The following is a 27,170-nucleotide window of genomic DNA, read 5'->3' on the forward strand; positions in this document are numbered from 1 at the left end:
TATTGTTTTTAAGTTTAGTTTTTTGGAGGTTTTTGCACACACTTTAGGCATCACTTAATCTTTTAATAAATAATTCCATTTCAAATTTTAATGAAAGAAAATTAAATAAAAAAAAAATATATATATATATATATATATAGAGAGAGAGAGAGATAGAGATGTAATTTTAATGCACACCTGTTCCTGTGTTTAACAAATCCCACCTATAATACCCAAGACTACATAAGCACCTTTGATAATGCAACTATTCAAAAATTGAGATACAAATCTTTCCATCTTCATCTCCCACCACTTTACCTGTCATCTCTTTCTGGCGACATCGGAGATACTAACGTGACCTTGACATACGGTGAAAACATAATCTAACAAAAATGCAGTGCATCTTCTCCTTCAATCGGAACAGAATTTCAGATTTTTTTCTCTTTCAGAAACCAAATAAGACTGGTAAAAAAAAAAAAAAAAAAAAAGAAATCTCACATTATATCAACTTTGCAATATGTGCACAGGTAGCAAAGGCTGTAATGGTAATTCGTAAAACGCTGTATATTCAAGCACTACTTGATGTTTACATAAAGAGGTTGTCATTTCTATCATTCAGACTGTTATCGTAATTGTTGGTGTTATATACAAAACGGTTTTGCTTGCTTTTGTTTTTTTTAGATGTTAAACAGGTTCAGTTCACAGAAGAAGACCAAAGAAAACATGAAAGGAAGTGATAAAAATGGAGGTGAGGGAAATGGAAACAAATAAAGACCTGGTCAGAGATAGGTTAGTTTTGAAGTTAGTTTCTTAAAGCCGTCCAACCTATGCTAGTATGCAAAAGGGATATTAAACTAGAGATAATGATAAATTGTGTGTATTCTGGGATAAGATGTTGCTACTATCTATATTATTGAGATGGATACCCTCAGTGCAGTCAAATGTGCTGATGAGGTGTTGGTATCATTTATATACGCTTTTCTTATGGTTTTATATTCACATTTTGGTCTTTTCCGCTTCAGATTTCTTTAGGTACCATTTTTCATGAGTATTAACCTTTTGGGAATATAAAAAAATGGATTCTTGTCTCACTGTTTGTATGCAAATTAGATGATCCTGGGCTGCATAACAATTACCTCAAAGTACTTGGTTCAAACTCCTCAGCTTAACGTTCACAAGGAACATGGGTTGGAACAGATACTCTGGGGGCATTGCCGTGGCTGCTGCGATGAAGGTGAGCTCCCTCTCTACCGTGCTAAAAAGTTACGTACACCTGAAAGTATCCTGTACCTCTACTAGGCCGCCATGCGTACATGTATGAAGTATTGTTGTCACATTTGGGCTGGTGCATTTGCTACTAGTTTCTCACTCCTGGATAGGGTTCAAAAGAGAGTCGCCAAACCTAATAGGTCCCAAACTGTCAGCTAGGCTTCAGCCTTTATCCCATTGACAAAATGTTGCATCCCTCTGCCTGTTTATAGCCCCGACAAACATGACAAGCAGCAACATCCCACCCCTACACAGTAGAGATCCTCAGATGTCAGAAAGCTAATAGTTTCAGAACTGCTAACCTTTGGAATTCCCTTCTTAACTATTCTGACATGCAGAAATTCAAGTGTAATGTAAACAAACATCTTATTGCTCAACTCCCTACATAGTATCCCTGCAATGTATGTCCCAGACAATAGCCCCTTTCATCAAAGTAGCACTGTGCCTTGTTTGGGGTGAAAATGCAATTAAAAAAATGCTGTTCTGATTTCATTTGACCAATTGGACATATGGAACATGAAATATGAACAATTCTATAAAATAAAAAAAATCTAATGAAAGGTTGAACTGTTCTCTTTATTTATAATGGTATCTATTACACTCGTTTCTATCTCTCTCTCTCTCTCTCTCTGTTTATTAATAAAAGTGAGAAAGAAATAAAAACATTAGAATAGTCTATTATAAACAAAAGGAAATAATACTACAGTAGTAATACTATTTAAGAACTAGCTATAAAGGAAAAGAGAACCAGAGGAAGAGATAGTGAGTAGAAGGAGACTATTTTTTTATTTTGTCTTTTTTTATATTTAACTTGATTTACAAACTCACTTTTTCCATGATACATACTTCAATTTAAGCCAAGCTCTATGGGTGACTCACCGAAGCACATCTTTTTCTAGTTTTTATACAATTATTGATAAGTACAATATTAAAAAAAAAATGGTAACTAAAAGTTGATTCATTTCAGTAAATTGTCTCTCCTTAATTAAATCTCTAACATTCATCAGAGGAATAACGTTAAAATGACATCAAAATTAATTTGATGAGAATAAATACAATTCCTTCTGTTAATAATGTGAAGATTAAAAGGAAATTAAAATCATGTCCAACACATTTAAATGAAAAAGTGATCAAGATTTTGAAGTCTACACAAAATCGTCACGCAGAGAAATAATGTTAGCATAACATCAAAATTAAAGCAAATGTCGACCAACCCTCCAGTTCAAAATATTCTGTTGGGAATTAAAATTACTGTTTACGAACATACAATAAATATAACCTTTGATTCGCCCAATTATCAATAGAGATGTGCATTCTGTGTGACACAATAAACCCAGAAATGTCTTTTTGTGCAGCCGGATATTTTCCACGGAGTAAAAACCGACCTTGTGTCTAATTTTACCCTAATGGGAGGCAAGTAAATATGAACATCACTCTCCTCGTCATTTAAAATGGGGTCTTGTTAATGAAATTCTTATTTGACTCTGCCATCAGAATGGTTAATAACATAGATCAATTCAAACATCATCATACCCGCCAATGCTCAAATAGTCAAAAGTCAAATCACCTGTGACTGACACCTTGTGATAACACCATGGCGGATAAAATACAGTATATGACTTTTTTCATTTTTCATAAAGCAGCCATTGAAATTCTGTTTGATAGAAGAGATGAATGTTTTTGTTATAGAGTCCATGACATGAATAGTACAGTTAACACGGTACTGGGTTGAACCCAGCTTACTTGTGTCGAGTAGGTGCAGAAAGTTCAAGGGGTAATACATCAAACTCGACAACTTCCATTGACAGAGCGTGCACCCATCTTGCAAGACATGTCAGTGAGTGTATTTTGGGTGTAAGCAGTTAATGGGAATTATCACCCCTCACACATACACCCATATGAGTAGAAATGCACATGGGTGTTTTTAAGTTAGAGTCAGAGTCAAGAGTAGAAGAGAGTAGGCAGTCGATTGGAGTTGATAGACCAGAAGAGTCAGAGGAAAGATGCATTGACGGAAATGCAACAAAGCTTGAGTTAACAATGCAAGGGGTCCACCAGTTGACTCGTAGACAAAATAAATTGATCCTTACCAAAAAATCAATGTTGTGTTTTCGTCTTAGATGCTCTTTACAGTTCATCGACCAGTGACGAGAAGAATTGCACCTCAGAAGACCAAGATAACAGATATGGTGAACTTTATCACGTGTTCATGCACATACACACACATAGTTAAAAACTATATACAACTTAAAGGTCTTTAAAAGCCACATGTATACACACCCGACTGTATAAATGTATATAAACTGTATATAAGACTTGCGTATATATTTGAATGGGGAAGATTCACACAGCAAGCTTGAAGAAACAATCACAATATCCACTAGAAGGCCATTAGAACATACCCCCACACACGTTAAAGAGAGACGGACATAGCCACAGTCACATAGATATTATTATATATATATAAAAAAAAAGATACACAAAATATCAAATTTTTTCTTAGCACCAGCAATGCAAGTTTTGTGTTTTTCAAAATGAAGTGATGAAAATAAATAATATTTTTATATAAAATGTCTTCTTCACTTTTGTATCAAGTGTTCAATTTTCAGTCGCAATGGTCCCTTTCCCAAAGTCTACATAATTAATTCTCTGCAGAGAAATAATGATAAACCTTAATATGACTTTTCATTACCTGTTCAGCCAACATATTTTGAGTATCTAAAACAATGTGGGCTTAAAAACTAGATGAGGATGCGATTGCTGTACTCCAGAATTTGTTGGGATGATATGATTCTAGAATATTTCTGTTGGTGAAACCCCACCAAGATATAGCATGTGATAGTTTCACACCTGTATCATAAGGTTCATACTGATATCATGTTAAACAATTACCTTGTTTATAATGACAGAACATTATCTTTGATTTGCTCATTTATTGAGATGCACATCCTATATCAAAGTTCACACTGACATTTTAATCAATCAACTTTTTACAAAGAGAATCAACACTATTTTTCCAAAAAGATGATAAAGCCTTTTCAATGTTAGACCATAAATTCACAGCAGGAGACAATGTCTTACTTTTCTTGCTAATTTGATTAGAAAATCAAAGACTAATAATAATTAAGGCAATTCAATAATTTATATTTTAGAAATTAAAGCTTTATCCCAAATGTTACATGTGCATGTGTCTAAATATAAAATGTTTTTTAAATGAAAAAAAAAAATTGATTAAATATAAAATAAAAAATTAATTAGATTATGAAATGAGTGGATGAAAGCAAGGACAAAGAAATTAAATTTAAACTTTTTTTAATTTCAGATGATATTGTTCTTTGTTGATCATCAGGATGTATCATTGTCTGCCAATTTATGGATTCATGAAGATAGCAGTTCTTGTTCTCAGGGCAGTTAGTTGTACCATTGATTTGCTGGCGATGATGGTGGTGATCTTGCTACTTAACTGCGGTGGCAACTGGGCTGCTGATTGCTGAGAAGGGACTGGTGATGGAGTCTGCTGAGCTGCTGAGCTGGGGTCAGAGATGACTGGACTGCTGGTTGTTAAGAAGATGAGATCAGCGGCTGCAGTGGTGACTGCTGGGCTGCTGATTGTTAAGATAGTGTTGCTGTCGGTGATTGCTGGTTACTGAAAAGATGGGGTCAATGGTGATGGCAGCTGGACTGCTGATTGTTAGGTAAACACTGACGATGACAAATATTCTTGTTGACACCTGAATGCACACTGACTTTGCTGTGGGAGTTTGGTTGAATTTATACTTTGTGCAATGACGTAGTTTGAGACATTGAGGGCTTGGGCAGCCAGAGAGTTGTTTTACAAGTTGTATTAATTTCTGTGTTTTGAATTCCAGTAAGATGTTATCTATCTAGGGGATAGGCTCATTTTTCCATTTTGGATTAATGCTGATAAATTTGCGGATATATTTGAGTACAAATCATGGTCCTATGATGTTTCTGGAGTTATCTGAGCCAATTTGTGTCCTAAAAGACTGCTGAACTATAGTATTCATACTTCAGGCAAAATTGTTTTTAGGCCAAATAGTCCCTTCTATTATTTCCCTTGCAGAAATGAATTGTGAATTATACTGATAACATGGATGCAGTAAAATTAACGCCCTCGTATGTGTTAATTGTGCTTGATCGTTTTCTATCAATGAACGGGGTATGTTTCCATTGCCGTCATTATCACTACTCCTGCTAACATATTCTGTTGGTACCGCTATTTGTGTTTTATGCATGTACATCTGGAAAGATATTCAATATAACAAAACGTTTCTTGACTGCCAACAAATATCAAGTTTTATTCTTTAGAAAATCTAATTAATAACCATCTACCAAAAAACTTCCTTACTGCACGTTTTAATTTTAAAGAGTTAAGAGTCACTTCACAGATGGCAGAAATGAAAAGAAAAAAATGTTTATTTGCAATTGATGTTGAGAAAAAAAAAAGTTATTTTTACTTAAATCCTCAAAATATAACCAAACAAATTGTCTAACAAAAAAACAAAAAAAAAACAAAAAAAACAAAAAACAGAATCAATATGACTCAATTTCAATATTTGATTTGCTTTTATCTTCCATCCTAAAACTGATCTCTGCCATCACAGAGATGAACTGATTAGTCTCTGCACTTTTACTTGTTTTGGTGACTCATTTTGTTTGCTTTATGGGAATGCTAAAATTTTTACAATGTTTATCCATGGACTTCTGTAACATGGTCTTCTGATTAAATATTGACCGGACAACACTAGATGACCTAGTTGACTATTATTATTAGAAAAATAAAACAATTAGGTTTTGGAAAAAGTGTATTTACAGCTTGGTATGTTTTGTCAAGAATTCACGCATAAATTAAATAAAAAAAAAAGTTGATTTAGGAATTTTAAAGTAGATTTGGAATTTGGTTAGAAGTAAACAGATTTAGGCTTACATGAGAGATCACCTGTTTTGTGTCCTTGAACACACGGAGTTTTATTGACGTGATAGTTAGCAGAGATCAAACTGAGGAGTTGGCAAGAAACATATTAGTGAAGGGATGTGCAGACGACTCTGTTGGAAGCAAACACGGAAATAAGGAAAATGTAGAAAGAGATTCAGCGTGCCAAACTTTGACAAGGGAATCCATAGGACGAATAAAACCTATGTAAATATAACTTGCTGTTATGACGTTCTTTTCGGTGTTTGGACAAATAAGAAGGTATGTGATTCCTTTGGTCTGAGACAAGCAGGCATAAAATTATCGTTTGGTTATAACCAAATGATAATTTTATGCCTGCTTATGCAAAGCAAAGATCTATGTTCAGTCTGATGCTCTCCTATATCATCTCTTCCATTATTTATCATATAATGCTAATCAGTTATATTTGTCGTGGAAACTGCTGCTATGTAAGTAATTATCGAAAATGAGTTCATTTAAAATAGATTCCTAGGAGGGTAACTTAGTTTCTGAAAGAAATTTAAGAGCAAATGAATGTATTTTGATTAAGAACATGAACGAATGTTCTATAAAAGTAATCCAACTAATCAGAATGAAATATTTATTTTGCCGAAAGAAAGCTATTAGCAATTTACAAAAGAGAAATGCTTTACTTTATTATATAGAAGATTAAGATCTCAATGCCATAAATTCTGCTAAAATATGTTATTTCTCACCATATTAAAAATACATAAATTGGGCGCTTAGTCATTTTGAATTTCTTGTTCAAATTTCAAAGAATTTTTTACCAGATTTGAGGAAAGGTGATAATCTGAAATACATTTGAAAGTGTTAGTAATCATGTTTCTGTTTACTATAAATTTTTTTTAGATTTTCCCTAAGTCAGATAGTATAATTTTTGATTCTGTATTTATTTACCTGATTCTTTCGAAGGCTCCATGCAGTGAATCCACCTAAGATTAATCCAGTACCACAATATCTAAAACAAAAAAGAAAATAAATGCCATAAAAACAAGACATTCAGGTACATTTAAAAAACAGAATAACACTTACTGTAACAGATTTGGGACTATACGGTAGCAGACGAGTAGGTTAACTAGGTAAACATGCAATTTATACAGTTGGTTATTGAAGAATTTAGAATAAACAGTTTGGAACAAATAAATACAAATTAAATATTTATACATAATGTCTATAACATTAAAAGAGCACATACTTCCACCAATGTTCAAGAGTAAGAATTAAAATTACTACATTAAAGAAATCATATAAGATAATAAAATTAAGAAAAATAAAATATAAATAAATTATAGATAAAATAGATCAAGATAAGGAAAGTAGAAATTTAACTGTGGGTTTACTTTCAATAGCCTCGTCACTGTCACTTTCTTTAGTCCTTACATTCTATGTGTCAGATTTCTAAAAAAGGAGAAAGAATTGTGGATTTCTAGGTTAAAATCCATCCATATAACATTTATTTTTGGCTAGTTTTGACCTTAAAGTGGTATTGCTTTTAGCTCCTTACATCAAGTGGCTTCAAACCTTAGAGCGATTTCTATACAAAAACTTTAAAATAAATTATATGTCTACTATTATGAAAAATGTGTTATGATTTTTATTGTATGCATAATAATAGAACACTGTTAAGATAGGAAATCATTTTTACCAAATTTCACTTTCTTAGGTCTAATAGTTAAAAGCCATAGATACGCTCATCTCATCTGTAAAAGATGCTGATAATACATTATTGTTAACAACAGAAAAAAGATGATTATAGATTGCAGCTTCAAAGGTTCGGTATAGTGCAAGATATTTTGAAACAAACAAATGTCAAAACAGTTTACTTTAAAAAAAAAAAAAAAAGGTTTGTATAGTAACAGTTATTTGTATTTTTGTTTAATTTGATTTTTCACTTGTCAAACATACAGTATTGAATCTTCATATCGAGTAAAGAAACGGCAGCCATTATTCTTAATCTCAGCAGTGAAAGCCTCTGAGGCTGCAATACAAATTCTCACATTAGAAACCCTTAAAAAAAATTCCCAAACTGAAAAGCTATGCAGGTCAAAAATATATATATATATATATATTTCTTTTTTTTGTTTGTTTTTTTTGCATTTGGTAAACGTTATGTTGTAAATTTTTTCTACTTTATTTTATTTTTTTTTTAATTATTTTATTACTATTATAATGTACAATTACCGAGATGCTGTCCAATGTAGGTGATCTGCATCACTAATATATACAAACTGAAAAGGATGCGGTAATCTCCTTGTATGTGTGCTCCTGGGATGCATTTCAATTTCTCCATGAGTTAGTTACATGTGATTTTGTCTTAAAACAATAGTAATATAGTATTACAAAACAATAGTAATATAGTATTACAAAACAATAGTAATATAGTATTACAAAACAATAGTAATAAACAAGTTTTCAGAAATTAAAATGTTCTCCACAATCACCCTATTTCCCATTTTTTTATATGTTCACAGCAACTTCTAACAGAAGAGATAAATATGAACAGCAGATATTATTGAGATTTCCTTATGAGTAAACTTATGCGGTCTAACACAAATAATAGGCAATAAACTTCTCACAGGCTGGCGGTCAGTCTAGTTCGGTTGCCAACCTAGACATTTTTCGGTGGATAGAAAGGAGGAGATGAAACGTGAAAGAAATGCTTGTTGTTTTAGGTAGCATCTATTTGAAGTGTGGTTTATTTATTGAGTTGCGATTTATCACATCTTCAGGATTTTAGAAAAGATCCGGCAGGGCTTTAAAAAGCCAGCATACTAAAACTGCACTCTCTAGCCTACGAGAAGTATCTGAGCAGCTTCATCAGTACGGATGCCTTTGCCTCAGACGATTCTCAATACCCTAACCCCTTCTCAAAAATAGAAAGTTTTTTTTTTTTTTGTTTTTTACATAGGCTGCACGACTTAGAGACCACTCGAGGATAAGGGTTAAAGAGTGTACAGTAGTCAATTGGACAATATACTAATCATTAGTAATAGAGATTCGGTAAATTTGTTAACTTAAGTGGAGCGACTCATCAAGAACTTGTTTACGTTGGACTTGAAGACAATGAGATTGTAGTCAGCTGGAAAGCAGGAAAACGGAAAACACTTCTACAGGCGTGCACTTCTAAGAAAGAAGCTTTGTTCATGGAATCTACATTTAGGTTTAGGCAAAGATAAAGAGTGGGGGGGGAATTATTGATAGTGTTTTCAGCTAGACGAGTGTTTCTTGTGAAAGCTTAGCGAGGGGGGACCATAGATTGAAGCTCAGTCGAGCACTTGCCATGAAAATAACAATAGAGACAAACTCGCAACATCTCTTCTGTGAGATAGAGGTTGCAGGGAAGAGAAAAGGACATCTCCTACGAGACTACGAAGTCTATTTTGAACTCTATCAAGGCAGGATAAGTCCTTTCTAGCAGCTCTTGCCCAGATGTGGCAACAATACTCCATCCTTGGATGTACCTGGCTCTTATATAGATAGAGAATTGCATCAGCAGTGAGATATCTACTGGATCGATAGAAGGATCCCACCATTTTTCCAGCGGCCTTGGAAACAGATTTTATGTATGTGTTCCATTTCAGATCAGGAGTAAAGGTCAAGCCCAGAAGCTTGTCAAAACATGAGGCCTCCCCAAGACGAGAGCCATTCATTTCAATTGATGCCAGATGGGGATCAGAGCGTTGATGATGTAAAGATAAAAGCTTGGTTTTAGATGCATTAAAAGTAACAAGCCACTCCTTTCCCCATTGCACCACGTGCTCAAGATCAGAGGAGATCAGCCTGTGAACCCCCTAGAACTGCACAGAACCATACAGCTAAGTTAAGTAGTATTTATAAAATTTTTAAATTAAAAAATTCTAACTTATAAATGTTTGATGTTTGCTTAAATAAAAATCTTGATGTAAAGCAATGTGAACGAAAAATTGTATATTTAAGAATCTGTAGTGTTTACAAATGGAGTAAAAAAATGTATTTACAAATGGTGTAAAAAAATGTATTTACACTTTGAAATATTTGGATATGATAATTCTAGAGAATTTATGACAAAACAAAATGTATCTTGACGTTTCTGATTTTTTAGATGAAGATTGGTTATATGTATTATTATTCATCGGACTACTGTTCTCATCTTGAGTGTGTATCTTCTTTAATTATCTCTATGACATTACTAAACAAAAAAAAAAATCGAAAACTGTTGGTTGGCTATATACAAAGAAAAAAATCGATTAAGAATGCTTTTTATGCAGCTTTCGTTCATGAAGCTATAATAATCAATTAAATAGAGAGAGAGAGAGAGAGAGAGAGAGAGAGAGAGGGAGAGAGAGAGAGAGAGAGACATAAAAATAAACTAAGAAAACTAAAATCCAGCAAAACAAAAAAATAAATAAATAAATAACCAAGCTATTTATGCACAACTGAAGCAAAGGCATTTTCCTATTCGTAGGTAACAAATTGTCATTATTTGAACTATGTTAACTTTTTAGAAAACCAATATAAACAAATGAAGGCCAGCATTATTTATCTACAATGTATCGCAACGTGGATCGATACTTTGGCTTCATTAATAACTCAAATTTACAATTTATGTTTTTTTTTTATTATTATTGTATACTAAATAAGAACCCGGTGTTAGCCTGGAAATAATAACTTTAAAAACTCACATGATTTCCTTACGTTTCGTTATTATTACTAACATAGAAGATTACCTTGTGAGCTTTTAAAACTTGGACTTAAATAGCATTTAAACTGACAAGAAAATGTTCATGTTTAATCATTGTATCACATTATAAACATTATAGCAACGCACTTTCACTGCAGTTTATTTTTAAAAGTGAAGTAATTCTGCCACATAAAATGGAAACATTTTTTCAATTATGACTGAAAAACAATGAGAGAAAATCTCATATTTTTATTGAGAAATATAAAAAAAAAAGTCTATCACAATTAAAAGTTAATATTGTTCTTTCGTTCTAGTTGGAGATGGGGCATCCTACCAAATGCCAGACATTCACCCACTGTCTCTTACATTTCAACCGAGAGTTTTTTTTAAGAATCTAGCCGTCCTTTTAAGTGTAACTATTATTTTATTTATCTCTTTTGCACTTGACCCATTATTCATTGATTCATTAGATATATTTTTAAATTTCTTTTTCAAGAGTCCTATAATTACTGGAATGATGGAGATCTTCCCAAGATTCCAGTTTCTTTTAATGTAATACATAGAACCTTGGTATTTCATTATCTTTTCTCTTAGCTCTGTTAACCCAGCATCATATGGGACACTAACACTTATTAAGGTTGTTTCTATCTCTTTGTCCATATCACTATATCACGTTTAATAGTTCCATTTTCTAGGAACGTAGCTGTAAGAATTGCATAGTCATAATGAATGGTATAGGACTTATTTCCAACTATCCTTTCTGGCATACTAGTCTGGGTACCCGGCATTTCCCGGGTGTTTGGGGGGGGGGCGGGGGGGTGAGCAAAAAAAAAAAATAAAAGTGGTAGTAGGCAAGCAGGCCTGAACCCGTACCGCGAAGGAGGAAAAGAACATTAAAAAAAAGTGACGTCTTTGCCGTTGCGTCCACCACAAAACCAGAAGTGGTAAACATTTAAATTAAGGCTAGTCTGTCAAAAAGAGGAGATGACTTTCGAAAATATCGGCGAAAAAAGCGTCTCCTCCTTGTAGAAAAGTGCCCAGTTGAGGGTGAACGAATTAATCTTTTTAGCTAATTTTTTTATATTTGTCGTCCGAAGGGTCAAGCTTCAAAACGATAACAATCTTGTGAAAATTTGTCGCCTTTGTCGAAAGTTTTAGGCAAACATACAAACAGGCAGGTGAGATTTTTATTATAGATGTTCCCAGGACTTGCTGCTTCAATATTTAACTTTTTACAGGTTTTTCAACGGAGATATTTACACACGCCATTTTGTCACGGTGTCTAGTAGCTGTCCCCCCAGCAGAACCTCACAGCTGGATGTCAGGTGGGCCACACTCTCTACTTCTGTGTAGCAGAACCTGCATTTTTGGTCATTCCTGAGACTACTCATCTTTTTAAAATCATTGGTCACTAAGTCTTGGTTTGGGCAGCCATTATATTCCTCTTTTTAACCAGCCTATAGAGCATTTCTTTAGCAATATATAGTTTTGAGTGAATTCACCTAGAAAATACTTGACGCACTTTCAGTTTTGCAATGGCAAGTCTTTCGGGTTATTTCTGTGGCGGGCTTGTTATTTTTATTTGTAAGACATTCATGTGCAAAATGTTTGGCCAGTTTCATAATGGAGATTGTTCTGCAGATTCTTGTTTCATGATGCTGATGTACCATAATGCGGTTTGGATTCTCGGAGACCATTACATATTGTCCAGTGCTCACAGTGGTGGCACAATGATGATGGTCAAGCTCTGAGAGATCCATACCTCTTGCTCCTCTGGGCAGGAAAACAAATGAACACATAACTAAAGAAATGGCAAAAACACTAGAGGATGACCTCCAATCTGTAGTGGAATCCTCTGTACAATCTACAGAAACTTCTTTATCTATAAATTCATGTGATAATTCATCCAGAAAATACTTGGCAAACTGTTGGTTGCCCCATTTTTCTAGTTTGTTTTTTTTGTAATGGAAGGTCTTCATGTAGTTTTGCCGACACTTCTGGGCTATTTCCATTGCAGGCTTGTTTTCTGTTTCTATCTCATTTGTAAGACAGTCTTGTGCAAAATGTTTGGCCAAATTTGTGATGGAGGTAGTTCTACTGGCTCTTCATTCTTTGGTGTTTATATATCATCTCAAAGTTTGGTTTCTGGGAGCTCATCAGATATTGCCCAGTGCTCTCAATACTGGCCCAGTATTGGTGGTAAATGTCTGAGAAACTCATACCAACTGTTCCTCTGGGAATAGACATTGGTTTCTGTTCATTACTCTGTACAGTGTCAACATTTTTTTTTGTTTTGTTTTACTGTCTAACCTATTGTTATACCGGCGTTTCTATGCATAAGGGAAATTACACCAGTTCTCACTATATATATATATATAGTACTAGTAATGTCTACACCGGTGAGAAGGAGTGACAGTACTCCACTGCCTAGCTGAGCACTAGTCAGTTATACCCGTATTCCTATCTTAACCAAAACAATAAGAGAACTTCCAGTAATGCTTGATGAGATTAAGAGTAAGGCAGATGTAAACGAATTTATTATAAGCACGAAAGAAAAAAAATCAACAATAACCAATTGGATGAGGGAATCTATTCAATTTGCGATAACATCCTATTATATAGCGACAAGGTGGTAATTCCTGCAACACTACAGAAAAAAATGCTCAAGGAATTCCATGTAGGACATCCAGGCATATCAAGAATGAAAAGGATAATACAGAAGAAAAAGTCAGGGAGTGTAGAAGATGCGTATTAGCTATGAAAGCTCCTCTGACTCAATTTGGATCGTGGGCAAAACCGGACCGACCTTGGTCGAGAATTCACTTAGACTTTGTGAGACCGCTAGAGGGGTTCTATTATCTCATTGTTGTAGACAGCTTATCTAAGTGTCCAGAAGTACTAAAATGCAAGAATCCCACATCCGAGGCAACTATTAACTTCCGATATGAACTATTCACTAGGTTTGGCGTAGTGGACTGCATTATCACAGACAATGGAACGCAATTCATGTCTACTGAATTTAAACATTTTTGTGAGGGTCATCTAATCGAGCATATAACCATTTCACCATACCACCCGAGAAGTAATGGGCAAGCGGAGATGTTTGTTGATACATTCAAGAGAGCTCTGAAAAAAGCTAGTGGATAACCGATGGATAAGTCAATCCAACAGTTTTTCCAGGTTTACAGGGTCACGTTGAATACAAACATCAAAATGTCGAAGACACCTGCTGAGGTCATGTTCGGACGCAAGGTTAGATCGATTTTTCACACAAACCAGGATAGGTCAAACTTCAAAAAACCGATAACAAAAAAACGGTACAAAGTTAGCGAAAGAGTCTTCTACAAGATTCACAAAAATAATAGGACTTTCTGGGAGTCTGGCATTGTTGAAAAACAAATAGGCAACATGGTCTATATGATTAAGGGACGAGATGCGGAAAAGATACTCGAACAGTGAGGTGACATCATGGACACAGTGTCTGATACTTTTCAGGTGCCCATACTAGAGACAGCTCCTAAGAATAGGAGGTCAAAACGAAAACAGAAATCAACTGAGTTGATTAGGGTGAACCCAAAACAGAAACGTTATTAATCCTCAGATGGGATATTTTCAAAGTGAGGGGGGGGGGTATTATACTGGCCTTTCTATGCATAAGGGAAATTATACCAGTTTTCACTATATATATATATATATATATATATATATATATATATATAGTGTCAGTAATGTAAACACCAGTAAGAAGGAGCGACAGTACTCCATTGCCTAGCTGAGCGCTAGTCAGTTATATCCGTATTCCTACCTTTGTACCTGTGATGTTAATACAGTTCGTTTGTTAAACCAACCTCGACTTGATTTTCTTCTTTTACTATTGTCTTACGACACAACACCTATTAATATCCTTTTGTGGCCAGTCTATAATGTCAAAGTTATATGTTATTACTTGCATGGAAAGCTTCTTAATGGCAGTTTCTTTTTATTTGTGAGTTGTGTTTTGCAAATTTTTCTTATTCTTTATCTATTTTTTTCTCTCATTCTGCCATGTTGAAGTGAGTAGTTTTCTTCTTTGCTAAGGTATTTGTACTGTTCCTGTTCTTCTAGGTCAAGCTGTATGTTTTAATTTTTTAATCTTCTTCCCAGCGCTGAGTAAACACTTGACACATTTTTCCAGACTAAATTTCATACTAATATATTTTGAGAAAGTATGTACAATCTCTAGGAGATTCTTTTTTTATGTTTCCCAAAACAACTGCCAAATTTGTGTGACCAAAGCATTCAGCATCATTTGGGTCTGTACGGCTACGTTTAACAGTAGCATAATACCTCTTAACCATTGTTCCCAACTCAGCCGAGTCTGAATAACACTTACCTAACAATTTTTTGTTCTTAAAAAAAAAATTAAAAAAATTTTTTCCCTATTCTTCTTTGCATGTCTTTAAAGCATGTGATCATACGACAACATTTGTTTTTATGCAATCCTTTGCATTTTTGTTATACTCTGCAAGATCTTTCAAGCTGCACAGGTTGAGCTTCCTTTCCAAATTCGCAAATAGTCGAGTCGGTTTTGTAGTCATATCCAGTCACAGCAATTTCTGATCACCTCATTCTTTCTCTAAGGCACTTGAATATTTTCCACTGAATCCAGGTGAATTCTGAGCTAGGAGAGACGGCTACAAAAAGTAAGGAGGGAGGATTCCTGTTTCAGTAATAGAGGCATATTCTCTAGAAATCTGGGATACTGCTGTAGTTTGGTCCATTCCTGAAATGTTGTTATGAGTTCAAGGAAGTTTCTCCTTGACATCAGTCATTGGATCATTCGTTCACTACTGATAGTTTTTGCGCTCTAAACTCGCCTGGTAACTATGCATTATTTTTACTACACCACTTATCAAGACCCAGAGGCCACTCAAGGATAAGTGAATTTATCAAGTGGACAGTGAAACAATATTATAAGAATTTCTAATGATGGTTGTAGCTAGTCAGAATTTGATTATTTAAGATGACTGTTTAACAAGAATTTTGTTCACACTGAACATGAAAACGACCATGTTGTAGACAATTGGGAAACAGCCCCGTAGTATTGTTTTACAGATTGGTTAGTTCTAGGAAAGATACTTTGCTGATGGAAGTTCTGTTTAGTGATTGGTAGGCAGAGGGAAAAAGGGAAATCATTGCAGTGGTTGTAGTTAAATGAGTTTTTGCTGTAAATGTTTTACAGAAGAAACCATAAATTGAAGCTCAGTTGAGCACCTAACACGAAAATAACAATAGAGCAGAGAAAGACTAGCAACTTCTCTCCTAAGAGAAAGAGTCTGTAGCGAAGAGAAGAGGACATTCCCCACTAGATTTTGAAGTCGGTTTTGTACTGTCAAGGTAAGAAAGAGATGCTCTGAGTAGAACCTCTCCAGATGTGACAACAGTACTTTGTCTTGGGACGTATTAAACTAGTGAGATATCAAATATATGTTAAATTATTAAACATAAATTAAATTAATAATATATAATTAAGTATAAAATTATTAAAGCTTTATTAAATTATTAAATATATATGACATTATAAAATTATTAAAGCTTTATTAAATTATTAAATATATATGACATTATAAAATTATTAAAGCTTTATTAAATTATTAAATATATATGACATTATAAAATTATTAAAGCTTTATTAAATTATTAAATATATATGACATTATAAAATTATTAAAGCTTTATTAAATTATTAAATATATATGACATTATAAAATTATTAAAGCTTTATTAAATTATTAAATATATATGACATTATAAAATTATTAAAGCTTTATTAAATTATTAAATATATATGACATTATAAAATTATTAAAGCTTTATTAAATTATTAAATATATATGACATTATAAAATTATTAAAGCTTTATTAAATTATTAAATATATATGACATTATAAAATTATTAAAGCTTTATTAAATTATTAAATATATATGACATTATAAAATTATTAAAGCTTTATTAAATTATTAAATATATATGACATTATAAAATTATTAAAGCTTTATTAAATTATTAAATATATATGACATTATAAAATTATTAAAGTTTTATTAAATTATTAAATATATATGACATTATAAAATTATTAAAGCTTTATTAAATTATTAAATATATATGACATTATAAAATTATTAAAGCTTTATTAAATTATTAAATATATATGACATTATAAAATTATTAAAGCTTTATTAAATTATTAAATATATATGACATTATAAAATTATTAAAGCTTTATTAAATTATTAAATATATATGACATTATAAAATTATTAAAGCTTTATTAAATTATTAAATATATATGACATTATAAAATTATTAAAGCTTTATTAAATTATTAAATATATATGACATTATAAAATTATTAAATAGAGTGACCCCTCTACATACGAGCTACTTTATTTACCAGAAACTTGAGACATGAGACATCTTCCAAGCAAAAATCTTAACCAACATACAAGAGAAAATCCAAGTTACGAGAGTTTGCAGATGCTATTGCTAGATGGCCGAGTGGTCGAGAGTGTCCAGCATCAGCCCGACTCAGCATCTGTGTTTCCCACCATACAGACTTCTGTTGTGTTGTTTTTATCGCATCTTATTTTTGTGACCATACTATGAGTTGGGAAAAAGGAAAGAGAAAGATGTCCTCTGAGAAAGAAATAAGAGGATTATGTCAATCGAAATGAAGCAAGCGATAATAGGCAAACATGAGCATAGTGTTTGTTTGAGTGAGTTTGTGGTTTATAGTTGATTAGGATAAACTTAATGATTTTGCAAGCCGGGAACAGATTAATTGGTTTTCCGTTATTTCTTATAATGAAAATTCATTCTAGATACGAGATATTCAAGATACGAGCACTATCCAGGGAATGAATAAATCTTGTATGTAAAGGGGCCACTATATAAATGAAATTATTAAATTATATATATTAAATAATAAAATATATATATATATATATATATATATATATAATCATTAAATTATGAATCATATATTAAATTATCAAATATATATTAAATAATTAAATATATAAAATTATTAAACAATATTAAATTATTTAATTATAAAATATATAAAATTATTAAATATATATTAAATAATTAAATATATAATAAATTGTTAAATTATTAAATATATATACTTAATAATTAAATGTATATTAAATTATTAAATTATCAGATATATATATTTAATTATTAAATATATATTAAATTATTAAATTATCAAATATATATATTTAATTAAATATATATTAAATTATTAAATTATCAAATATATATATTTAATTAAATATATATTAAATTATTAAATTATCAAATATATATATTTAATTATTAAATATATATTAAATTATTAAATTATCAAATATATATATTTAATTATTAAATATATATTAAATTATTATATTATCAAATATATATATTTAATTATTAAATATATATTAAATTATTAAATTATCAAATATATATATTTAATTATTAAATATATATTAGATTATCAAATATATTTAATCATCAAATATATATTAAATTATTTAATAATATATATTAAAGTTTTGAATAATATATATTTAACTATTGAATAATTAAATATATATTTAATTATTAAATATATATATAAAATTATTAAATATTTATTAATTTATTAAATATATATAACTATTAGTCCTTTATTTAAATAAAAATACATGCAGTAAAACAAAACTAATTAAAAAAAAGTTCAGAGGTTTCTTAATTAAAAAAGAACATGGTGCAATTATTATATGATAAGCAGGTCACCTAGCGTTGCCTGGTTGTAAAATATGCTTAAATATGATTTGGTGGGCCTCAGTCAGGATCAAAACCAAAATATTTAGTTCTACAGCTGTATTCCCTACCATCTGACCTAAGGATATATTTATATTAAAACTTTACAAATTAACACAATTAAACATGTAAATGTATATTTGTGTATGTATGGAGGATACACAAAGTCAACTTATGCCTGAAAAGTTCCAATTTTCCAAGTTTGTCCCCTTGGCAGCTATTTTATTGGCAAAATATCCTATACATCAAGTTTTAAGTCTGTAAACAAAAAAATGACAGTAGTTTGGCCATGCATACAAGAAGTAAAGTTTTCACTTTTTGTTTTTCTTTTTGTCTTTTTATACAAAACAAGATTTAGAAAATAATTACTTAAGAAAATTTCATATATATATATATCTATATATATAAAAATGTAACTCTTGGTTCGTTCGCAATTAATAGTCTAAAAAACCACTGGACGGATGGCTTCCACGTTTTGGTATAATATGTTTACTATATCCATGTGTGTTTTTATATATTTCTTTTTAATTATAACATTATACTTAATTTTTCTATGATAAATAGTTGGTTTTCTTTGTACCGATAGGCCATTTTTTTAATTAGGGACAATTATTTATTACCACTTCCTGTCACGTGACCAGTGTTTCCAATTTAGTTTTTTTCCTGCTAGATCTGGAGATTTCGTTTGCAATCTAGCGGGGAATTCTAGAAAATCTGGAGATATTTGGCACCCCCACACCCGCAATGTTCGATTAAAAAATAAAGAAAGGCGCTTGAAAATACTTTAAAACATAAAATAAACTCATTCATGTAAGTAAAAAAAGTAGCATTTATTGCCTTTGGTAACAATTATTTATTGATTATTTGTTTTGTTTTTCACCTTTTTTTCGGCTAACCATTCTTAAATCTCGCTATAAAATCGATTTTTTCAAGTACATTTTAAGTGGGGGGGGGGCATTCCAACCTCCGAAGTTTAGTTTAAAATACGATCTAAGCAGCCCTGCTTAATTTAGAAGTATTTAGTCGAAAATTGTAAAAAGCAAGAAACACAAAAAAAAAAAAAAAAAAAACTTATACCAATACAGTAGAATTTAATTATCTACCAACCTAAATACTTTTAACATGCTAAAACAAAGTTTTTTTGTTTTTTTATTTTTCTAATTTCAAAGTATGTTGCACCATTATTGTGATGTTTAATTTGCAGTATATTTCAATTTAACTTTTATTGTAAAAAGTTTGAGTTCATGATTTGTTTCCTGCAAAAAAAAAAAAACCTTCTCTGAAAAAAACAGGTAAAACTAGCTGATAAAACATGTAAGCCTTCTGGGGAGCTAACCGCTTCAATATAATTCCAGAAACATATAGTGAGAAAACACGGAACATTTTATATATTGAATATACTATATTTATCATTTTTTTATGGTAGGAAGTTAAAATATGGAGTTTGGGGGGGGGGTAGCGATTTTTGAAAATTTCAGATGATAAAAGTTAAAAATATAGCGATTTTCTGGACATTTCTTTCTCCTGATCTCGTGGGTTTTTTTAATCTCAGTTGCCAACACTGCATCACTAAAAAAAACACTACAGGCTTAATGTAAACAGAATGTGTTTACAATATCGGTAAATTTTGAATGGGTTTAATCACATGATTATTGATAATGTAACCATATGATTGAAATTTAATTTAAATTAACCACACGTGGTCGCTTTCCTATCAAATATTCATCGAAAAATGGTAAGTACAGACAAAATAAATGCCGACGCTCAAAGTGTATAAACATTTTGACCCCTTCCTTTACTTAAAAATTCACCAAAAATCAGGAAATTAACCAATTTTAATGAAAATTGCAGTATTTATCAAATAATGATCGCAGAATATAATGAACTAATTAATTTTACTTAACTCTTAGTGAAAATGTTTTATCTTGTTTAACCAAAAAATACCTTTACTAAAGTTATGGATTTCAGTAGTAAATAAAAAAATGCAAGAATTTATTTTTGCTTTTTTTATATAAATAAAGCATCGTAATTTGTAACAATAAAAAATAATTTTTACAGTAACATTACGAAAAAAGCCCCTAAAGTCCGTATTAATGAATTCAATATAACTCGAAGAAAAATGAATTCTCGCATACTATTCAGGAAATTAAAGAATTAGATTTCTATTTCAGTCACCTAAATTATTTTGGGTGAAATAAGTTTAGGAATTTATAGCCAAACCTAAATATTTTTTTTTTTTGCTTAAAAAAATAGCATTAATACAGTAAGTTAGGTAAAATTTGCATAGAATGCTCTGCTTTACGGTTGTTGTAAAAATAGAACAGAAATTTGAATTTCGTTCCCTTTTAAATTCGGTACATTTTTACATTACGTCCAACTCATCATTCACATTCAACAAGTCTACTTTTATAGCTCTTCGGGTATGCTGGCAAGGTTAGGGGTGTCTATTCCGAAAGCCGTTCTAACATGAGTAGATTGGTAGGTGTGTCAGAAATTTCGTGAAAATTAGTGAATAATTCCACCCCGTTTTTCCAAGCTTATAACTCCTCGAAAAATGTAACTCAAGCCCTAATTTTTTTTCAATTAAAGGAGCAAAGACCAAGGTTTCATTAAAAAAACAAAAAAAACAAAAAAAAACAAATAACTTTTTTTTTTTTAAAAAAGGTTTTAAACTTCGGACTTTACAGGTAAATTTCTCAAAAACAGTTCTTTTTTGTTTTAAATTTGAATATATTATTTATTGACCTTTTCTCTTCAATTTGTGATATATAACACTTTGGTGAGTAAATTATTTACTTTTTAATAGACATTTCAAAATGGCAGGCGTGAATTATTCGACCCGTCTTTCCAAGCTTATAACTACTCGAAAAAATGTAATTCAAACCCTAATTTTTTTTTCAATTAAAGGAACAAGGACCAAGGTTTCATAAAAAAAAACAAAAGAAAAAAAAACAACGTGGTTTAAAAAGAAAAGGTTTTAAACTTCAAACTTTACAGGTAAATTTCTAAAAAACACTACTTTTTTTGTTTTAAATTTGAATATATTATTTATTGATCTTTTATTTTCAATTTGTGAAATATAAAACTTTGGTGAGTAAATTAATTATTTACTTTTTAATAGACATTTGAAAATGAGGTGGGGCGTGAATTAAAAAAAAACGTTTGTCTAAAATATTATATTCGGTTTATTGGAAAGAGCATAAAATTTCATATTGACCCTGAAAATATCGTAAAAATTGAATCAATAGAAAAGTTTGATAGATTTTTAAAGTTTAAAAATTGAAAAATACTTAACTCGTAAAATTCATTACTGTTTTTTAAAAAAATAAAAAAATATATTTCTATTACTTTTAAAACAACTTTAATAGTTTATTTTGGAAGTATAATCCATAAAGAAAATAAATAACCCACTTTGAAAAGAGAAATTACGAGTTTTTTTATATTTTATTCGCCGTTTCGTGATAGGGGTGTCAAAAATTCCTACAAAAATTCTGATACATCTACTAGATTGGAGTGTTTATTCGTTGTAAACGTACCCGACAACATATAAATGTCGACATTTCCAATATGAATGGCAAGCTGGACTTATGTAAAAAATAACAAAAAGATATACCAAACTGACTTTTTCGTTTAAAAATGGAATTATTTCCCTTTCGTTATTAACTTTTTTTTTATATATATAAATAGATTGTGTTTTATATACATAAAGTACAATTGTTGAATGTTACTGTTTTTATTATATTCGTTTGGGGGGGGGCACAATTAAAAAATTAAGAAAAATTAAAACGAAGCGAAATTTAAATTTCCGTTCCATTTTTACAACAACCGTAAAACAACGCATACTCAGCAAGTTTTATCATAATTTATAAGCATAATGTTGAAACACTAAATCAACATTTTATTTATTTTTTTGCATAATTAATGATGGAAGTATTTTTCTGTTTATTTTCTGAACATCTGTTAAAAAACAAAAATAATTTGTACATTCTCTTGAAAAAAAAATCAAATTTTTCTCTACTTTCACATAACTATTTACAGTGTTCATGTAAAGCAATGATCTTTTCTTTTTATAATAAAAATTCCGTTTTCAAAGAGAAACGTTTACTGCCAAATTTCTTTAAAACAAAAAAGTGCAAGTTTTCCTGAAAAAAAAAAACCGTCACCTAACAATTTATGGTAAAAAATTAATCTTTTTTTGGGGAAAAAATAACTTTTATTGATTAAAAAGATTGCAAAATTGCAACAAATAATAAAAGTAAATAAACGAACAAAATGCAATTTTTCTTGAGGAATGTGTTCCATTTTAACAAACTGAGCCACAGCAACGCTTGGCCGTGTACAGCTAGTATATATATATATATATATATATATATATATATATATATATACATATATATATATATACACTGATGAAAATTTTGTAAATTATGCATACATAGAAACGTGCAACAATATTTGATACAGATTTCGGTTAAGTTGATCAGTTAAAGGGAAGTAATATTAAACATCATATCCAACGGAACTAATTCTTAAATAACACATTTCTCGACTTCCAATTTACAAGAAATGGCAAACATTACTACATTGTGAATTAGCATTCCATAATCTGGAAGTATGCATTAACACAGGTAGCCGAGCTCATGGAAGAGAGGATAATATAATATATATATATATATATATATATATATATATATATTATTTTTAAAATATAATTATCCAATGACACATGTTTCGTCATCTATGACGCATTAGAGTGGCTGAATCTAACGAGGGATTTCATGGTAAGAAGCCTAAACTCTTACCACATTACCCCCTCTCTCTCTCTCTCTATATATATATATATATATATATATATATATATATATATATATATATATATATACACTGATTTATTTTTTAATTAGCCCAGCCTTGACAGTCGTGTTTTAAATTTCTTCCATTTCTTTTTTCTACGCATATTTTATCTTTCTTTTAATAATATTATTTGAACTTGTTTCCTTTTCCTTGTACCCATTTATGAATTATTCCACAGATTTCTGGTTTTTGTGTTACTTTGGACCATCTTCCAATTACGTGATTCTCTTGGGTTTTACTTGTGGAAATGGAAATTTAACCAACTTTTTTGGATTCTGGATTTTACCGTTATTGGATATTTTACCCTTCACCAGACTATCCATTCACGTGAAATCACCTTTTTCTTCACCCTATTCCCTCTGATTCACTATTTGTTACCAAGTAAGATCTATGACTTACTTGTAGTTTCATCAAATTCTTTTGCAAGCAAAATCCGTTTCCGAATTTTGTTAAATCTTACCCTCTGATGAGAAGAAATGTATGTCTTTAAAACTCTACGGATTAAGGATTATCCACTTATTTTGTGTTTCCTTTTTAAAATTAAATATGTTTTTTTTTAAACTCTTTTTCAAAGTGGTTTTAACATATTTTATTAACTACTTGTTCTTATATATATATATATATATATATATATATATATATATATATATATATATATATATATATATATGAGAGGGAGAGAGAGATAGAAAGAAAGTTAAACAGAAAGTGATTTAAAAAGAGAGAGAGAGATATGTAAAAAGACAGTGAGGAGAGATATGTAAAAAGAGAGGAGAGAGGATGAGGGAAAAAGAGGGAGCAGGGGATTATAAAAAGATGGCAAGAGATCACACAAAAGTTAAAGATGGAAACAATATTTTCTATCTCTTTTCCTTAGTATCCCGCTCCCTCGGTTATGAAATTCTAACTAGTCTTCTTTTTCTTCCGGTTCTTTTATTTTCTCATCTTGTCTTTTCCTCTTCATCCTTTGCAGCCGTTTGAACATTTTTTATCCTTTTTCTTTTTTCTTACTGCTCATTTTCTCTTCATTCTTTTTAGGCCCCCCCTCCCACATTAGCTAAGCCCTGCCTCGTTTCCCATTTTATTCCATCTCTCTCTTTCTCTCCTACTGATCTCCTCTCCATTTGTTGTCTTTCCCTATATATCTAAGAAAAAATGCGGAAAACGATGTCCCTAGTCAGAAATGCAAGAGAATAAGCAGTAACCACAAAAAGTGAGTATGCAGATTTTAAAGACATAAACGTTCCGGCTGCTGCTGCTGCTGCTGCTGCTTCTAGGACTCATAAATATGGAAAGAAGGTGAGTCCGTGTGTAACAAGGCTTCGGTGGTGGTGGTGGGGGGGAGATAGATTATTAAAAACATTTACGACATGAAACAAATGTTTGAATACAAAAAGTCTAGGAAAAACAAATCAATAACATTTCAGTTTTAAAAGTGTCAACTTTCTAGAGTGTCATGTACAAGAGAGAGCCCTGGGCGCTAAATGAAATAGAAATGCGAGAAAATGTAAGAAAAGTGATTAAAAAATGGGTGAAAATACTGGGGGGAAAAAAACTTAAAATGTCGTGCCGCAAAAGAAGAAAGTAAAAACAACAGAAAATTGCAGATATAATCAAACTAGACATGACAATACAGACTCCCCCCCCCAAAAAAAAAACAGAAATATGCAGACACAAAGACAACATAAAACGAGCATATAAAAAGACGTAAGTACAGAAACACAAAAAAAAAAATGCACATAATGAGGCAGGAATCAAGACGGGGGAGAAAAAAATAGGAATCGTAACAAAATGAGGACACCTGCACAAAAAAGGCGGGAGTCGAGACACGGGCGCAGACAGACACGGGAGTCGAGACACGGGAGTCGAGACACGGGCGCAGACAGACACGGGAGTCGAGACACGGGCGCAGACAGACACGGGAGTCGAGACACGGGCGCAGACAGACACGGGAGTCGAGACACGGGAGCAGAAAGGGGGAGGAGTCGAGACACGGGAGCAGAAAGGGGGAGGAGTCGAGACACGGGAGCAGAAAGGGGGAGGAGTCGAGACACGGGAGCAGAAAGGGGGAGGAGTCGAGACACGGGAGCAGAAAGGGGGAGGAGTCGAGACACGGGAGCAGAAAGGGGGAGGAGTCGAGACACGGGAGCAGAAAGGGGGAGGAGTCGAGACACGGGAGCAGAAAGGGGGAGGAGTCGAGACACGGGAGCAGAAAGGGGGAGGAGTCGAGACACGGGAGCAGAAAGGGGGAGGAGTCGAGACACGGGAGCAGAAAGGGGGAGGAGTCGAGACACGGGAGCAGAAAGGGGGAGGAGTCGAAACACGGGAGCAGAAAGGGGGAGGAGTCGAGACACGGGAGCAGAAAGGGGGAGGAGTCGAGACACGGGAGCAGAAAGCGGGAGGAGTCGAGACACATGAGCAGAAAGCGGGAGGAGTCGAGACACATGAGCAGAAACCGGGAGGAGTCGAGACACATGAGCAGAAAGCGGGAGGAGTCGAGACACATGAGCAGAAAGCGGGAGGAGTTGAGACACATGAGCAGAAAGGGGGAGGAGTCGAGACACATGAGCAGAAAGCGGGAGGAGTCGAGACACATGAGCAGAAAGCGGGAGGAGTCGAGACACATGAGCAGAAAGCGGGAGGAGTCGAGACACATGAGCAGAAAGCGGGAGGAGTCGAGACACATGAGCAGAAAGGGGGAGGAGTCGAGACAGGGGCTCAAAATAAGGCAGGAGTTGAGTCACCAACTCAAAATTAGGCAGGAGTTGAGATATGGGGACCAAATAGAGGCAGGGGTCGAGACATGGGACCAAATAGAGGCAGGGGTCGAGATGCAGCTGCAAATAGAGGCAGGGATCAATGTAATATGCACTGGCGCTGTTATGCACACAGGTAAGACGATATGCATTGACCCTAAGTCCCATTAGCTACACTTAACTTTATCTAGTGATGAACCTCTCAAAATGCAACGTGATTGCTGGAAATGACTGTTCTGATGCCTAGAGCAGCATACAAAACGTGCATGACCCTAAATTAGGGTTGTGATACCTTTAACACATTGACTGATCATTTGTTTCAGACACTGCGATTGAGTTTCTCTTTTATACTCATGTGAATGGTTGATATGCTCAGCTACATCAAAATAAATCTGAATCAATCGAGTCATTCTTAAATCAACAGACTATCAATGAGTAATGAAAACTTTGGAGATAATTTTCCTAACAAAAATTATTTGCATCAAAAATTTCATATACAATTCGTACGAAAAGGGATTAAATTCGGGCTCTTCTGGACTTAATCAACTGGTTTCTGGATGCAGAATTGCTTTAAATTCTTTCTCTTTAATTTGTAATTTAAAATTAACTATTGCTTTTTATTGCATTCATGGAATAGAAACCTGCGTCTTCGGTCGGTCGGGGAAGAGGTGCGGTTTTGATTGGTGATAGAGCAGACGCTGTCTCCCTCTGCCAGCAAACAGTCGGCAAAGGACGTTTTCACTTGCCGGCCTCTTAGTTTTATCAAAAACACAACATCACCTGCTGGCTATCTGGGGTTAACCTGTTTTGTTTTTTATCTTTTCTTTTTCTTTCTCCCC

General features: G+C 32.3%; 1 protein-coding gene across 17 annotated transcripts in view; it reads right to left on the reverse strand.

The window, feature by feature from the left end:
* LOC145239882 (oxygen-dependent coproporphyrinogen-III oxidase-like) overlaps positions 1 to 27,170 on the reverse strand; it is a 985,985-nt gene that overhangs the window by 469,372 nt on the left and 489,443 nt on the right. For all 17 annotated transcript variants that reach the window (XM_080103476.1, XM_080103478.1, XM_080103489.1 and 14 more), the window contains one exon: positions 7,121 to 7,181. In XM_080103476.1, the coding sequence (XP_079959602.1) occupies positions 7,121 to 7,181 (61 nt within the window). The remainder of the gene's footprint in view (positions 1 to 7,120; positions 7,182 to 27,170) is intronic.

This window comes from Euprymna scolopes, chromosome 19 (genome assembly GCF_053919585.1).
Source record: "Euprymna scolopes isolate OS-2025 chromosome 19, ASM5391958v1, whole genome shotgun sequence".
NCBI lineage: Eukaryota > Metazoa > Mollusca > Cephalopoda > Sepiida > Sepiolidae > Euprymna > Euprymna scolopes.